The sequence below is a fragment of the Taeniopygia guttata genome, chromosome 2 (genome assembly GCF_048771995.1).
Source record: "Taeniopygia guttata chromosome 2, bTaeGut7.mat, whole genome shotgun sequence".
NCBI lineage: Eukaryota > Metazoa > Chordata > Aves > Passeriformes > Estrildidae > Taeniopygia > Taeniopygia guttata.
The window spans coordinates 62,940,376-62,956,859 of NC_133026.1; the positions used below are offsets into that span (position 1 = coordinate 62,940,376).

Sequence of the window (16,484 nt, forward strand, 5' to 3'; positions counted from 1 at the left end):
CTGTATTTCGCCCACAAATTAGAACATTCTTTATTCAGCTAAACAGAACAATTGTCCTCCTGACTTTACCAGGAGCACCACTAGGGCAATTGTCCACTTCAAACTGGAAGCTCTGTGTGCACATTGCGAAACTTCCTGCCTGGATGACATTGCCTGGTTCTTTCCCAAGGTGGATTAACCAAGGCTGTTCAACCACCTCTGAAAACATTTACTGCCACTGTCAGAACTCAAACTGGTCTGGCTTTCCAGTCTTCCTAGTCTGCTCCATTACTACATTCCATAGAACTTCTCTTCAGGAGATATTTACATGCAATGTTAGGAAAGCCATTTAGGAAGCTGGCAGTAAGGCTGGCTTCAACAAACAAAATACTGTTGAAATTTGGTGTGTCCTGCCTACAATGAGGAACACATGAAACACCTTAAGAAGTAAGAAAGAAACAATGATTTCGACAATTCATCATGCAACATTTGGACCACTTGATCTTTTTTTTCTAGAGAAAGCAAGATGAGAGCAAGCTAACATGGAACCTTGTTTAACAAAATCCAACTGCAAAAACCCATCACAAAAACCTAGTACCTCTCAGATGCTTGAACCACAACACTATCAAATGGTATTTTTGAATAGTGTGATCGTTTCTCCTGAAAAGTTTTACCAAGCAACAAGGACAAAAGGTTAGAATGGAACGCAAAAAAGAATTAATGGCAATGCAAGCAATGAATATGTGTAAAAGAAGAAATTATTTCACTGAATTGTGGAGTGTGGTCAGAACACTAAAAACTAGTGTTAACTGAGCTTTGGCTCTTTCCTTGAGATACGAAAAATGTAGAAGTACTGATCAACAGTACTTCTTTTGAATCACCCAGAAAATCAAACTGCTTAAGAACCAGTTTACTGCAATGGTGAGACCCTTAGTACAGATTAAGATGCTCTATTTTTATGCCTTTGCAAACTAACTTCTTCAGCAACCACTGCCGCCATCTCTTTGCTATCATGTGAATACTGATTATCTTCAAGGACTGTCCTTCAAAGGGAGGCTCTAACAGTGACATTACTCTGTGTACAGCTCAAAGAGGATTCGGCCCACCCCTCAGGAATGGCAATTAAATGCTCATCTCCAGAAGGCAATCACAGAGTTTACTACATCTTAACCATCTTAATTTTGTATGTAGGCCCATCCTTCCACCAATGATCCTGCTCCTGTCACCGAACGACCCCCCTCTTTCACCACCTTAGATTAAACCTAGCCCTTAAAGATATCAAGGAGTGGATTAAAAATCTCTCTGTAGACTAGTTAGAAGATCAGGCAAGTACGAAAACTATGCAAGTTCTTAGATATTTTATCTGCACAAATGATGTCCATCTCAAAGTCCAGTATAGAATTTCAGTTGTCCAAATGAAGGATGTTGACCTTGGAGACATTGACATATTTGTCATAAGGAATGGGCAGATTAATCAAGTCTGAGAAAGGAATCTCTAGCTCTTTCTACATAAGTCATCCAAAGCCCATAAATGGACCAACATTTTCTGAATTACTATCTGCTGGACGACAGTCCAAAACTCGTCCATCAAAGTAGAACATTTGAGAACATTTTTTTAGGAAGACCTTTGAAAGACTCTGAAGGAAAAAGTAAAAACTTTGGTCAAAAATGAGTTGACTCAATAGTTCGATTGATTACACAAATGCGAGGAACTCTACGCCAACCTGTGCTGTTCTGTGGCAGAGAACGGTTCCCTGGTGTGGCACGGAACAGGAAACACTTGCTGGAACAAACAATGCGGTATGACAGAGCATGCAGCTTGGCACTCCTGTCCTGACACTGGTTTTGTCCCACTCTTCAGCCCCTTTGAGATGAGAAACTATGCCTTGAAGAATTTTCTCTCGACGAAGTAACTCGTTACATCTACCTTTGCATAACGAAGCCTTCCATTCATCAGGTTCATGGCTAGCTACACAGCACCTCATGTGAGGCACCCCCAGATGACACACCAGGTGACAAGAACAGGTTCTGTCGTGTAACTAGGGATGGACTCATAAGCAGGTCAACAGTTCAGCTACTTTCTGTTGGCCCATCATCCCACGGAGGCCTTGGCGGGGCCTTCCCGGCTTGGCAAACACGGTCAGCCGGGAGATGGAAGGCACATATCCGGTGTTGGCAGCCTCCGTCGAGGGCTGTTTAGTTTCTTTTACGGCAAAGGCATCCAACCAAGGAAGTTGGGACGGGGAAGAAGCGCGTGCAGACGCGTTATGTATGGCACTACCGCAGGGCGATGGACCGGGCGCTGGTGGAGCCCGCGGGGGAGCGGAACCCGGAGGGTCGCGGAGGGGCGGCCACGGGGGGCTGCGGGCGGTGGCTCGGGGGCGTGACGAGGGCCCCGCACGTGCGTGGGGCCCCGCGTCCTCCCAGCACCGCCCCGCTCCGAACTCCGCGTCCGTCCCGCGGGCACATCCCGCACCCCCGCACCCGCCCTCTCCTCCCGCTCCCATCACCCGCGGTTTCCCGGGCGCGGCCCCGGGCGCGCGCCCCCGCCGACCCCCGCGCGCCCCCGCCGGGCTCAGCTGAGCAGACAATGGGAGATCAAAGCCGGGATGGGGTGGGGGGAGGAGGAGAAGGAGGAGAAGGAGCGGGAGGAGGAGGATGGTGCCGGGCGGCGGCGGGGGGGGGACGGCTGGTGGAGCCGGCGGGGCGGAGAGCGGTGGTTCGCGTGTGGCGCTGGCTCTCTGCGCTCGATTAGTGTTCCTGGGGAGGGAGCGAGCGAGTGTAGCCGCCGGCGGCCGGAGGGGTGCGGGGGGGCGGGGGGGGGCGAGCACGCGTGTGAGTTCTGTGTGCGCGGGTGCGCGCGGCAGCGTGCTCCCGCGGGCGCGCGCGCGCGGGTGCGTGCGCGGCGGGCTGTGCGAGGGCGAGCCGGGAGAGAGCGAGCGAGTTGCGCAGCTGCCGTGCGCGCACCCCCCCCGCCGCCGCCGCCGCCGCCGCCGCCGCCAGCGCCAGCAGCAGCAGCAGCAGGGGCAGGAACAGGAGCACCTCACTGGCATTTAACGAGCGGAGCTGCTAGTTGCGCTGGAGAGAGACGCGCAGGGAGGAGGAGGAGGAAGAAGAGGAGGAGGAGGAGGAGGAGGAGGACGGGAAGAGGAGAAGGAGGAGGGGAAGAGGAGGAGGAGGAGGAGGAGAAGAAGAAGAAAAAGAAGAAGAAGAAGAAGAGGAGGGAGAAGAGAAGGAGGAGGCCAAACGGACACCAACTGAAACAAAAGTATTTCCAAACCAGCACCCAACTCCACCTTGTGTGGCTCCCACAGCATGGCTTCCGAGGAACTCTACGAGGTAAGAGCCCTCGAGCCCCACCGGCCCTGCCCCCGGCCCCGCCGGCCACCCCACCCCACCCCAGCGCACCCGGGAGCGTTTTTGTTGCTCCCCGGGAGCGCCGCCGGGCTTGTCACCCACACTTGCCGCGGCTGCTGCCCCTTCCCGCTGGGCCCGGCGCCTGCGTGTGTGCCCAGCCTGGCCCCCCGCCCCCCCTTCCCTCCCCAGTTTTGCTGGAGGAGGACGGAAATGTGACTGAACGGAGGAGACGGCAAAGTGTTACCGTGGCCTGCGCTCCCCCCAGTCCTTTCCCCACGTTCACACAACACTTGGACTCCGGCAGGAGTAGGGGGGGTGCTGGATGGGGCGAGCAGCGCTGACAGCCCCGGCAGTGAGCACGTCGAAGTGCGAGCCCGGCGCTGTGCAAAAATGTGAGCGAAGCCGAGTTATTGCCTCTGTCCGGGCCGGGGGGGGGGCGGGGGAGGAGGAGGAGGAGAGCAGAGGGGCTTTCCTCTTGGATTTGTGTCCATACCGAAGTCCTGTGCCACCATCGTGTGCCTTGGCCGTGCAGCAAGCTGCGGTGGTGCAAAAGACTAAAATTTAAACTCCTCGGCTCTTCGTGCTCCAGCGATAGGGTTGAGGTTACGAGAGAAGCTAAAAAGATTGAAAGTTAAGGCTTTGACACGCCATCCTTCGCTCGTCACTCGGGAGGTGGTCAGAGCGTGTGCTGACGGGAGAGGAAGGTCTTGGGGTGAAGAAGGGAACAATGTGACAGCCTAACTTTTGAGTTTCCTATCTTATGGCTGTCAATTTCACATCCTTGCCCTTAATTGAAAAGCGTCATGATTCTCTTGGATTGAACTTCCTTGTTTTTATTTTTGCAAGAAGTCATCCCCGGGAGTGAAAAGCCATTGTTGTTTTGGAGCTGTTCTTGCCTTTTGGGTAGAGAAGTGGCTTCCCAAAACCAAAAATGCTCTTATCTGATAGTTAATATGCATCTAGACAGTGATCTATGTAAAAAATATATCCAGAGGCTGGAACTCTTAAGGTTAAAAGGAGACAGATAGCCTTCAGGACACTTGACAGAAGATGTCTTACAGCTGGTGCACATGTATCTCTCATTAATTGAGCTACATCTGTGATGCCATTGGGGAACAGACCCAGTAGAAGTCAGTGGAAGGTGTCCCAGGTGGGCTTGTATTTTAAGCGAGTTGACTGTCAAGCAGAGGTGCTGAACTGATAGACTAGAAAGAAGACCGAAGGCCTGTATTTTCAAGATTCCCCATCCTCACGATGTAGCTTAAGCCAATCTTGAAGGGATCATCCCTAGAAGTAGGAGAGAAATTTAGGAACCACTCTGTGTCTTGAGGGATTGCCAAAAACTTGCTTTGACTTTGGGAAAAGTTTCTGTTGGGTTTGTGGAGTTGGGCCTGTAGACTGTGATGCGGCCAATTCTTGCTCTTTGTGTGTTGCTGTGTTAGATCAAAGATGGACAACGAGGTACTGGTTTTGATGGGCGCAAATCAACGATGAGGAAAATTCTGTTTGCTGGGCATGGACTGAGGCTAAGAATGACCATTGTGCATGACTCTTCTTGGCTGTCTTAAATTGTGTTCAAAATGTTGACTTGTTGGCTCAGTAGTCTGTGGGGCACCGTCGTCCTCTGGGCAGGTGGCGTAGTGGCCATTGCGCAAATGCCGCTTTTGAAGAACACCTGAAGGGATACTTTTAAATTTTAAAAATCAGACACATTCTTTAATTGTGCAAGTGCAAAGTTTAGTTAAGATGCCAAAATTGTTAATGCTTTTGGACTCACATGTGGTCAAGCTGTCTCTTTTTTCTGATTTGTTACTCATTTTGGACTCGTTTTGTCTTATAATTAATTTTCTAGCCATGTCTGAAAAATCATAAAATAATAAATTATTTCAATATAGTGAGCACTAATTTGGGAAGGACAAAGCCGCAAGTTGACCTGAAATGTTACTTATTAAGGAATTTAAACTGTTTTGTGAACTGCCTGTGCTATTGACGGTGGGTTTACTTTGTTTCGTGGTTGTCTTATTTATAGCTCATGCTCAATATTGTTTGAATCTGGTGTTTGAAATCTGCTGCCATTTGTTATACTTCCATTTTTCCTTTTGGATCTTGATCTAGTGTCTTGATCAAAAAAATGTTGTGTAATCTATTTGCAATTGTTAGCTTAAGTATGAATGCCAACTATTTCTGCTGATATGTGTCATGGTTCTTCCAAAACACAAATGAAAAATCCGCTTATAAAAAATGAAGGTAAGTACATTTTTATTTTTTTTTTTTAATCTTAATGGATTCACTTATTTATGGGATTCTTTTTATTCTGGATGTCATCCCGTAAGAGAGGGAGTTGATCTCTATGTAGGCCAGTGATTTCAAATTCAAAGATCAAGACCTTGAAATCTACTAATAGATTGGCAGTGTGACTGGGGCAGGCTGTGTATCCTCAATGTCATTTGTTCCCATGCATTTTAGAGGTTGTGGTGATGACTACCCACTATTTTTTTGCCTTTTCTTTTTCTTTTTTTTCTTTTTTTTTTCTTTTTTTTTTTTTTTTTTGCTGGGGTAGAAACGTTGAAACTTTTTTCTAGATGGAAAATGCAGCAGTCAGTAATGTTGCCAGCCTCTGTAGATGAGGTGAATAACCTACTTTTTCTGCTTGCAAGTTTGTTTCTTCAAGAGACAAAGTGTTTGTTAGTGTGGTGGACAGACATGGAGAGGCTGGTGAACAAGACAGGTGACGGAAAATGTAAGAAAACGTGCATTGGGTTTTTATTTCCCCAAGTTTGTTTCAACAGGCATTGTCATCTTGTGGCACCTCTTTTTGTATGTGCCTGCTGCGATTTGTTAGTGTGGTTTTTGAAAAATCCTTTGTACAGCCTTTGGGCAAATGGTAGGGTTGCCTTCTTCTTCAATGTGACAACTTTCCTTTGACTCACTGACCTGTTTCCCACTAAACATTTTTACTTGTTCTCATCATCTTCACCAGAGTAATTAGAAGTAGACATCATTTCCAAGGTTCTTTTGGAAGCAAACTATGTTTGCTCTCTCTGCAGTCAAATCCCTTGACCTCCTTTGGCAAACTCTTGCAAGTGATGTCTGGGATTGAAGTCATCCCGAGTTGTGGTTGGCATGACAAGTTTGTTTGATGAAATGTGGAAATGATTCCATACAAGTGCTCTGTGGGAGAACTGTGTGCTAGCCAGTAGGTCAGACGTACCAAGTCACGGTCGGTAGACAACTACTAAGCTGTGCTGAGTTTGGAAGAGTCTCTTTCTCATAAAATTTAATAATTTGGTTCTGTATTAGGTGAAGTGGAAATGCATTGAAGTTCTCTGCTGTTGGACAGTGCATTTCTGCCTTTCCTCAGGGAACTACTGGTACAGCTGATACCCATAATATATGTGGCCCACTGGATCCTCTGGCTAGGCTTAGGATGCCATGATTACTACTCATGTCAAAACATTTTTATTGGATTTTACTGATAAGTAAGCAAAACAGTTTGTATGACCTTTGCTGGTGCACCTATGCCATGATGCCTTTTCTTCACTCTGTGTTTCACATTGGCATTGGTCATAAACCTAGTGTTTTAAGGCGTCTTAACCAATTTCCATTAAAATATTACAAATTAACATATTGAAAGTCCATTACTTCAAAATTACAATTTTTTGTATCTTTTATAGAATGGAAAATATATATTTTTTTTAATTCTTTCATTGCCTTGCAAAAAACATATGCATTTTTTCATACTGTTGTCTAGTATTCTCAAGGTGATGCTTCACTTCCAATGATGATTCAGTACTTTTGGTTTTATTTTTAGAACTAAAGCCTTTGACGTTAAATTATACAGATACAGTGAAATTACAAACTGAAACAAATTTCAGGAGCAACTGGCTGAAGTTCTACAGCCTAGCATTAAGCTATGTGTCAGGTTTAATCACCTAATAAGTAAGCCCAAAGAGACATATTCCAAGAAAATTTAAACTTTGTCTATAGAGTAGTTGCCACAAGTCAAAAAAAGTGATCCTGTGGGCTGTTCTTCATCTAGCGTGCATAGTTTTTTAAACAATAGAGTGTAGAAGGCTGTTGGAAAATGCTGTCACTTTGTCAAAAATTTGATGCTGCATAGGAATTACTTAAACCCAAAGTTTCTCTCACGGCCCTAGTAACACTGCAGCGATGGAATCTTCATCATGTTTTGTGTGCATTTACTGGAAAGTTTAAACATTTGTTTTGCCTAAGTTAACTGAAAGGGTAAATCCATTATCTGCAGTATGCAGCTTAGAGTTGTAGTTTTTAATGGCTATTTGATGAAAAATTACTATTAACAACAAGTTAGAATTGGCTGTTCATGCAATAGCGATTTTTTTCCTCATTGGAATGGATTGTTTTCATTCAGCCTGTTGTGCAGGAATTCCAGATTGTCTCAGGATCTGTGTTCTGCTGATTGTTTCTGATGTGCTGATTCCCAAGACCTTGGTTAAAGATCTTGTTCATAAGGAGGGACTTACAGTCATTGAGGTGTAATGCCTGAGTTTGTATGAGTTTATTTTGACAACTGTTGGAAATGTTACTGCTTGTTTCAGGAGACATAAAATACACAAATTTGCTTGACTGACCCTACCCAACTAAGTAAGACTAGGAATTTACATCAGATATGTTTGTGTTGCTTCCACACATTAGGAACTACACATCTGATTTAAAACAGAGTTGAGGATTAGCTGTTCATCTTCCATGGGTGACTGTCACTTCTTTAAACCAAAGCACGAATGCAAGAGCGCTGCAGGAATGGAGCCATTACATTTAGTGTAAGAAACTTGACTTTTCCATGTCCCTTGCCCAGCTGCTTTTCACCACCTTGATTAGCCCCAGAACTCTGGACAAAACTGGGGACAAGTGCCCCATCTTCCACTGCTGCTGCAGGGGAAGTGCCTGAGCTGCCCCTGGGGTTTTCTCCAGTGTGCCCTGCCCTTCATGGTGCCACTGACCTGGCAAGGCTCTGGGCTGCTCCCAGGGTGAGCTCAAGCACATGCAAGTAAAGGAGTGAACCTCTGTCTGTGTCCTGTGTGGAACACAAATGGTTCACAGATACGGAGATGTCTTAGCAAGTTTTATGAACAAAACTCCTTTCTATGTGCATGTACAAAATCAGTATAGTAAAAAAAAGGTTATATTTTTAATGTATTACTTATTTTGAATTGTTCATGTCTGTCACAGAAAAAAAAAAAAAGAGAAGAAAAGAAGAGAGAAAAAGTGGGAAAGAGATGCCTCATCCATAAAGCCTGTGAGGCTCTGATAATTCCTAACCTTCACAGTCTGTCTTTTACTGTGATTTAATTTCTTGAGTTTTTGGTCAATCAGAGATTTATTACTGCAGTGCCAGTCATGTTTAGAGTTAAAGAACAATTACTTCCAACTTGCAAGACTGTACTATCACAGAAGGTTGCTTCCACTATGCTGATGTTCAGTACCTCTTGAATGAAGATAAATTGTTGGACACAAAGAACTTAATGAGACATGCCACAGCCCCTTGTTCTTCAGGAAGGTTGGCATAGCTGGAATAGCATCAGTGATGCTCTGTCCCTTTTAGACTTCCTAGTAGGTGCAGCTTCATTTCTTCCTGACTGCCGCAGCATTTCTGATCTGTGCCAAAGCAGTAGAAAAAACCAAGTTACTAACAGTTATGCTTTCATCTTATTCAACCTATGTGATTCATTCAGACTATGTGATAACTGGATGTGCAGATCTGTTGGATATAACAGATAAGCAGCCCTATAATGCCACTCTTATTCTTCTGTAATAAATTCAAAATCTGTTGTTACTGGGCAGTGTATTATTTGTGTGTACCTCTTAGAAGCACAAGCTCCACAAACTGTATTTGCAGGGTAAAAAGGGATGCACAAGTCTCTCCCTGTTCTCTTCTGTGCCTTTGAAGTTTTGAATGGCTGGATGCCACATGATAGATACTATGGGTCAATAAATACAGTGTTGATTATATTTTTAATCTTAGAAAAAAAAAATTTATAATTCACAATATCAACCTACCATGTGGTTTCTCTGACAGTATGCTGTTAGTCCAGAAAATATGTTAAAATTTCAGTATTTTATATTATCAATTGTATTTTCCAGACCTGTAGGATCTAAGAAGAGCTTTTATTTTTCTGATTTCTGATGAGCTCTTAATATTTACACACAAGAATTTTGTGCTTTTTGAAATTATTCCTTTGAACTTCTCTCTATATTACTTAGAGGAAAGGAAATCTGGCATGTTACTGGCAGTACACTGTAAAGGCAAAAATATTTACTGTTTTCATAAACATCCTCAGAAGATTTACATGTGGTCCTTAATGGTGACCTGTGGCAGATATTTTTCAAGGCATCTATTAATATGTATGAATACACAGGATGGATGTTGATTAAAAAGCATATTTTAATCATAGGTTTACATTTTTAAGTTACTTTAAAGCCACATTGGTAGGATTAATTGTAAAGTAAAGCAACTATTTTCTAAGTCTCTTTTAACTGTAAATTAGTTGTATTGAATAGTGGAACTACTGTAACTCAGTTTTGTTGTGATTTTTCAGTGAGGCTTCACATTTTACTATCACAATACATACAATTAATTAGTAAAGCTCAGATCAAATCTTTCTTCTTGGCCATGTTAAGTCTGAGGGTTTGTTTCACTTCTTTTGTGGGGAAAGATAAAGTATGTATTCAAGTGGCCTAACCACATTTGTAGTTGTGCTTCTCTAACTTTTCTGCCCCCACAGTGTCTTACGCTTTTTAAGGAAATTGTTAATGTTTGGTTTTTGCTGATTGTCATAGTAGCACATGAAAAATCAAAACTCTGTTGTTTTTTTGATCTATTGGATTGAAAGGGAAGGAGCTCTTCTCTTCTCTTCTCTTCTCTTCTCTTCTCTTCTCTTCTCTTCTCTTCTCTTCTCTTCTCTTCTCTTCTCTTCTCTTCTCTTCTCTTCTCTTCTCTTCTCTTCTCTTCTCGATTTTGTAATTTTCATTTTGCAGAGACATTTAAATACTTCTCTAAACGTCTCTACATCCTGTAAAATACTGAATTATGGAAATTTGCTTCATTTAGGAAAAAATTTTTTGCTTTACTTTAGAGATGCCACAGTTTAAAGCACGTTGTGGGAAGTATATTGTGATGTATTTACCACAGAAAAATGTTTTACATGTACATTTTGTAAATAGGTAGGGGAGAAATTCACATTTACAAAATTTACATTTTGTAAATATGGGGAAAACATTGAGGTACATTTTTAAGAGTGCTGAAATGGATATATATCAACTTCAAAATACTTTCAAGACTATGATGTGTTGAATGTTGTATTCAGTGGATATTCAAAAGTTGGTAATTTATGAAGTTCCTTCCATTAAATGCAGTTGTTCAATGAAGCATCATCAGGATATTGATAACATTTTTGTTACCAATAGCTAGTTTTATGAAGGGTAGAAAACAATACAAAGTAAATTTGTGAGAATTAACTGGAGTATAGTTTGGCTAGTTGCTAAATCATGCTCATTTGTTATGTTTTGATTTCAGCACCTCATTTTCCCCAGTTCTATGGATGTGTAAAGCACATCTTGTGATTGCACAGTGTGACAATTCCATTTTACTTCTAGGGCTGAGGTTACTTACAAAGTTAAAACCAACAGACCTGGGATTGTGTCTGTAAGAAATAATGGGAATGTAAGGCTCTATATACTAACACAAAAGATCCATCCAGTTCAGCACCCTGGTTCCTATCACAGGTCCATAATGTCTCACTGTAGAGAGAAAAAATGGGAAATGGGGCACAACAGTCATTGGGAGCTTCATGGCTGGCTTTGTTGGGACAAGGGAAATTTCAGACTTGGTTATGAAATACTGGCAGCATAACCTGAGCTGCCCAGATGTTCAGAGCCCACATTCATTACCGGCACACATCTGTCAGGGGGCTGTGGCTGCAGGCCACAAATACATTGTTGTTCCTGAATTCTGTGTTAACTTGAACTCAGAATTTTCAAGAAAAGGTTGTTAGTGTATGTGATCAAACAAAACAAACACTAACTCTGTGTAAAACCTCAAGTCATCAGCTTGAGTTTATATGCTTTAGATACCTACGGAGTCTTCAGGGCAGATTTGATGTGCTGAAGGACTGTATCCCAAAATAAGTTCTAGCTGGCAGCTGTGTGTAAGTACGCTCAGCCTAGAAAATTTGGAGAGAGGAATGTGCCCACAAAATAAGATGAGTTGTAATAGCAGTTATAATAATAACTCCAGGAATTAATGTCATAATTTGAAGTTGCTACTGTTTTGTAAGTATAAACCATGGTAGATTGTATTGAAGTATAATATATTAAGTTAGGGAGACTGATGGAAAACTTCTTTGAAAACAGGAAAAAACAGTAATTTTTTCTCCTCTAGTAGGCTTTAAGACATATAGTTACTTTGTAACTTAACTCTTAGGTGGCCAGTCATGTTTCCAAGACTGGCACATTTTTTCTCACTTGTTTAGGTTACAGATAAGGACCGAACTTGATCTTGGATTAGCAGTGCTTTTAAAGAAAAAAGAAACATAAAGTAAGAGCAATGATATTTACATCAGACAGAATCTTGAGCTTTTGTTCTTAGTGTATTTTTCTGTGGATTTAGTTTGTAAATATAGTTATGCTAAATAGATACATTCAAAGCAACTTGTCAGTTGAATGAGCATTTTCAGCAAAACAATTTCTAATGTGTCCTGAAAATGATGCTTCGACCTCAGCCACCCTCTTTTGCAGCTGAAGGAGTAACTAACTAGATGTCCAGGCATTCCCAAGTGGAACAGAAGATTTAATGGAGTGCAGTTTTAGAGCAGTCAATCAATTTTCACTTGTGATGTAGCAAAGTTAGAAGTTTCAAAGAGAAAATTTAAACTGTTGGTGCACATCAGGTTTTTCGTTATATACATATGCAGAGAAGGTCAAAGCCCAGCTTTGAAATTTTTTCTCCTCTTTGTCTGGTTCATGTGCTTTGGGTTTTGATTTGATTGTACAAAAGGGAATGTATTGAGTGGGAAGAAAAAGGGACTCTTGATCTCTATTTGGTTTTAATCTGAAAAAAAAAGTCTGTAAGACAGTATAATACAGAAGTCTGGGACGAGTTTGTCATTATATGACTATTGAAGGCATTGGCTTCCAAAGAATTAAGATTGGCATGAGCTGTATTTTTACCCAGGTCATCAAGGAATGATCAATAACAACAAAGAACTTTTTCCAGATGCCAACGGCAAGTAAGTTAGCTTCCTGTTTCAAAAGATCCATCAGTGTTTCAGATTCTATTTCACTCCTGGTGGAGGCATCTCTCTTCTATCAGGGCAGCTCCTTAATTGATTTGTTTTTCATCTCTCCCACATTGTACTCATCAGCTCTCCTGAGGTTTGTGCTTATTTATGTAAACTACCCAAGAATAAAATATTAGGTTTGAATGAGAAGATGGAAATCACTGTATTTGAGGATGCTTCTTTGAGATGAAATGTTGTAGGACTGTTAAAATATGGAAGCTGGTGCTTCAAGCGGGTGTTGATTTGACACCTTATGTCAATGACTACAGAAACCCAATGAATATAAAGGGTTACAACTTCACAAAACTTTAAACTATACAAAGATGGGATCTTGTTCATTTTTTCATCAACAGGATACACATCACAGATGTAGGCAACCTGTACCATGCTTTTTTATTTTCTTAACAGTAAAGATTTAATAACATGGTTGCTTGTCTTTTATTGGATTTTTATTTTGAATGCTTTTTGAGGAAAATCATTAAAACACCTTATCTTTAAAACCAATTCTTTACAAAAATTGATTTAGATTTTAAGTTCAGTTATGCCCTGAAGCTGGTGTGATGCAGAACAACTATATTGAATAAGATGGTGTTTTGGGGGTTATCTATGCATGCCACAAAGCATGGATTTACTGGGGAGATAGAATGAACACTGGCACATGATATGGTTTCTGTCCTCATGAACATTAGGTTTTAAGCAACTCATAGTGACAGATGAAACCTTACTGTTACTCATTTATATCTATACTCATATTATATTCCTACATTTATCCAGATAAAATCACTTGCTATGCTTTGTTCTTTATACCTTCAGATACTTATGGAAATAAAGCACTGATGGACAGCTATCAGTTAAGTTATACTTCAAGAGTGTGAGAGGTATTTTTTCAGTACAACTGAATATCTTAGTTAAATATAATGCTGATATTGGTCTGTAAAATGTGAAGTTCTTTGTTGTTGTGTGTTAATTGAATATATTAAACTCTAAGTTCCTTTTTAAAGTAATTACAAACTAATTTATCCTAAAAAATTCAATCCTTCACACCGGAGCACATATATATATATCTAATCAAAGCTAAGAAATGTAACAAAACTGATTCCTTGTAAGCACACAAAGTAATTTCTTTATTTTGGCATTCTTACTGTCAAGCAAAAATCATGGGAATTAATGACAGTCATCATTCTAGCCTATACATCTCTATTATATGGGTTTATTATTTCTATTAGTGAATTACTTCTTTATTTGGCCCTTTATTTTTTATGTGTGCTTGTTTATGTTTATGAAGCTGGAACTAAAAGTGTGTGACTAAAGGTGATTAATTTGGAGAAAGGAATTTTATATCTCTATATACTAAATAAAGGCTTAAAGTATACTGAGACAGTAAATTATGGGAAGGGGAAGAATAAAATAGTGCTTGACTGTAGAACCAGTGGAATTTTATCTTGTGCTTGTCACTAAATTAATGCTCCCTTTCTGTTCATTTGTCCCTTTTGTCCACTATTTGAGTTCTGCCTACCCGATGTCTTTTCAATACCTGCCTCTCTCATTTTCAGTCAAACCACCAAGAAATTCTTTTTCCATCCAACTTGTTCAGAAAAGGGCACTTACAGTGTGGAATTAGTTGCCTATTGATTGTAAAAAAAGGATGTTTTCTGTTTTTCTGGAAGAATCTGGAAATTGGTTATATAGTGAAAGAAAGGCCTTTGTGTTAGAATTGCTTTATCTTTTGTAGGAAGATAGGTAGGCAGGGGTTGTTGAGTGGAAATGGAGGCTCTCATCATTAAGTCACCTGAGTGCTGTCTCAAAAAATATAATTCTCTCTTTTCTCTGTCTCAGTCTAGCATTGAACGTATCACTCAGACTCGGTATTTCAGAGATGATTGCTCATCTCCCTGACAAAGTTTGAATCCTTGAGCCAAAGTACAAGCGGAATAAAGCCTTTTTATTTTTTGTTTTCCTTTTTCCCCCCAAGTAAATATTGTCAGAACATCTTAGAATAAAGTAGAGCAGGCTAATTTGGTCTGATAAAGAGAAGCTGTGCTGCAAGTACAAGCTACAGACAGAGCTGTCCCCTTTTATGTTGATGTTTGGTTTGGTTTTCATGGGGGTAACTGCAGAGAGGTATTCAACTTGCATGCAGTGTTATCTTTGGTGTCCTCTGCAGTCAGTGAAGACTTCAGGCCAGAAGGCCCTTTAGACCATTTAAGTGAAATTTCTCTAAAAGGTCATAGACTTCTTCCCCTTCCTGTGTAAAAAAATACAGAAAAGCTAACTGGGTTAATTTAGTCAGTTAAGTTAAATATACTTAAATGTGGCCTCCTAAGAGTAAGGTTTTGTTTCCTTTTTCTACAGTCTTCTGATCCTAATGCAGGATAATGCCCAACTTTTCATTCATTATAGGCTTTCCCTTGGGGCTGTAAACTGTGTTAGTAGGTGAATGTTGCTAAGGGATTGTAGTGCTGAAGCATAAAGAGTTTAGGCATATGGTGTAAGCCAAGGCTTGTTATCTGAGTGACAGTAACTGGTCAAGTTATGTTTTAAAATAATTGTTATATTTTACTTCCTTTTATATTAAACCTCAGAAGGTGTTTGGGTGGCTGTGCTTTATGATTGACTTCAGTTGTCTTTGCTTGGATTGCTCAGATGTTCCTTCTGTTTGAGCCACAACGGCAGCATGGCCATGTTTTAAGAGGATACGAAAATTGATCTGGCATCATTAAAAACAACCAAACAAAAAACTGTGGCTCAGAAGTGTTTGTTTGGTTAAAGCAGTTCCTCAGCCTGTTTCTGTGCGTGGCTGTACATGAACTTGCCAGGATGACAAAGCAGGTGTGGAAGGTTATTGAAGCTGTTGAGCTTCTGAGTGATGGCCACAAAAAAACAGCCTCAGTGAGCAAGCCCTGAGACCAGGGAAAAACTTTGTATATCCTGACAGTGTTTGTCTTGTTTTTTCCCTTCATGTTTCTTTGAATGGTGTGATATTTAACACTTAGGAGACTGTCCACTTCCAACTTTGAGTACTAGGGCTCTTTTCTGTACAGCTTAAACAAATCTAAATGCCACAAGCCTTGCTTGCCATCACTGTCTTCCTCCTTCTTTTGCACCCGCACCGATTTCTGTCTCTGGGTGAGGTGAATGCTCATTAAGGAAGCTTGCCTAGCTGAAGGTTGCCCACTGCTTTTACAGAAATCGTTTTCTGGCAATTTATTGACTGGCCAAGGTTGAAATCCAAGAAGTGCCACTTCAAGGGAAGAAACAGGAATATATGGCATGTTTGAAGAGAGACTGGAGAAAATGGGTTAGATGTGGGGGGATGGTTGCAGCAATGACTTGGCTCTGTTAAAAAAAAAAAAAAAAAAAGGATCTGTCAAACTGCAAGCTTAATTTTCAGCTGGATCAACTCTCTGGACAGACTTGCAGTGCAACTGCTCAGCTTCTTGCCCATGGCTTGAGCTGACTCAGAGCCCCGGACTCCACCTTGAGGGCACGCAGCCCATGCGGGATGGGCTGAGGAGCGGCGCTCCTGCGGGAAAAGGGCTGCATCCCTGGCAGGCGAGCACAGCTACGGCAGAAGATGCTGTGCTGGATGTTTTAGTGGCTGGTTACCCTTCAGTTTTTTGTGAAAATGGCAAATGCGTGCTTGCAAGAATTTGGGATTCCTGTTACTTCTCAGTGTTGAAAAACTTTTACAATTCCCTGAATTTTACTTTCACCATAGTAGTTGCAAAGCTTGGTGAAACTTATTACCTTTAGTGTGCAATGCAAGTAATGAAAATTCTTCCGCAGTGTAAGGTTATATTTTCCTTGTCCACTCTGGTTATACTGTAACATGCT

General features: G+C 41.5%; 1 protein-coding gene across 3 annotated transcripts in view; it reads left to right on the forward strand.

The window, feature by feature from the left end:
• The first annotated feature begins 2,769 nt into the window (after positions 1–2,769).
• Positions 2,770–16,484, forward strand: part of CDYL (chromodomain Y like) — a 103,481-nt gene continuing 89,766 nt past the window's right edge. The window contains exon 1 of one of the 3 annotated variants that reach the window (XM_072924100.1): positions 2,770–3,318. In XM_072924100.1, the coding sequence (XP_072780201.1) occupies positions 3,295–3,318 (24 nt within the window). In that variant the 5' untranslated portion in view covers positions 2,770–3,294. The remainder of the gene's footprint in view (positions 3,319–16,484) is intronic. The other 2 variants (XM_030265444.4, XM_030265445.4) reach the window with 2 other exon arrangements.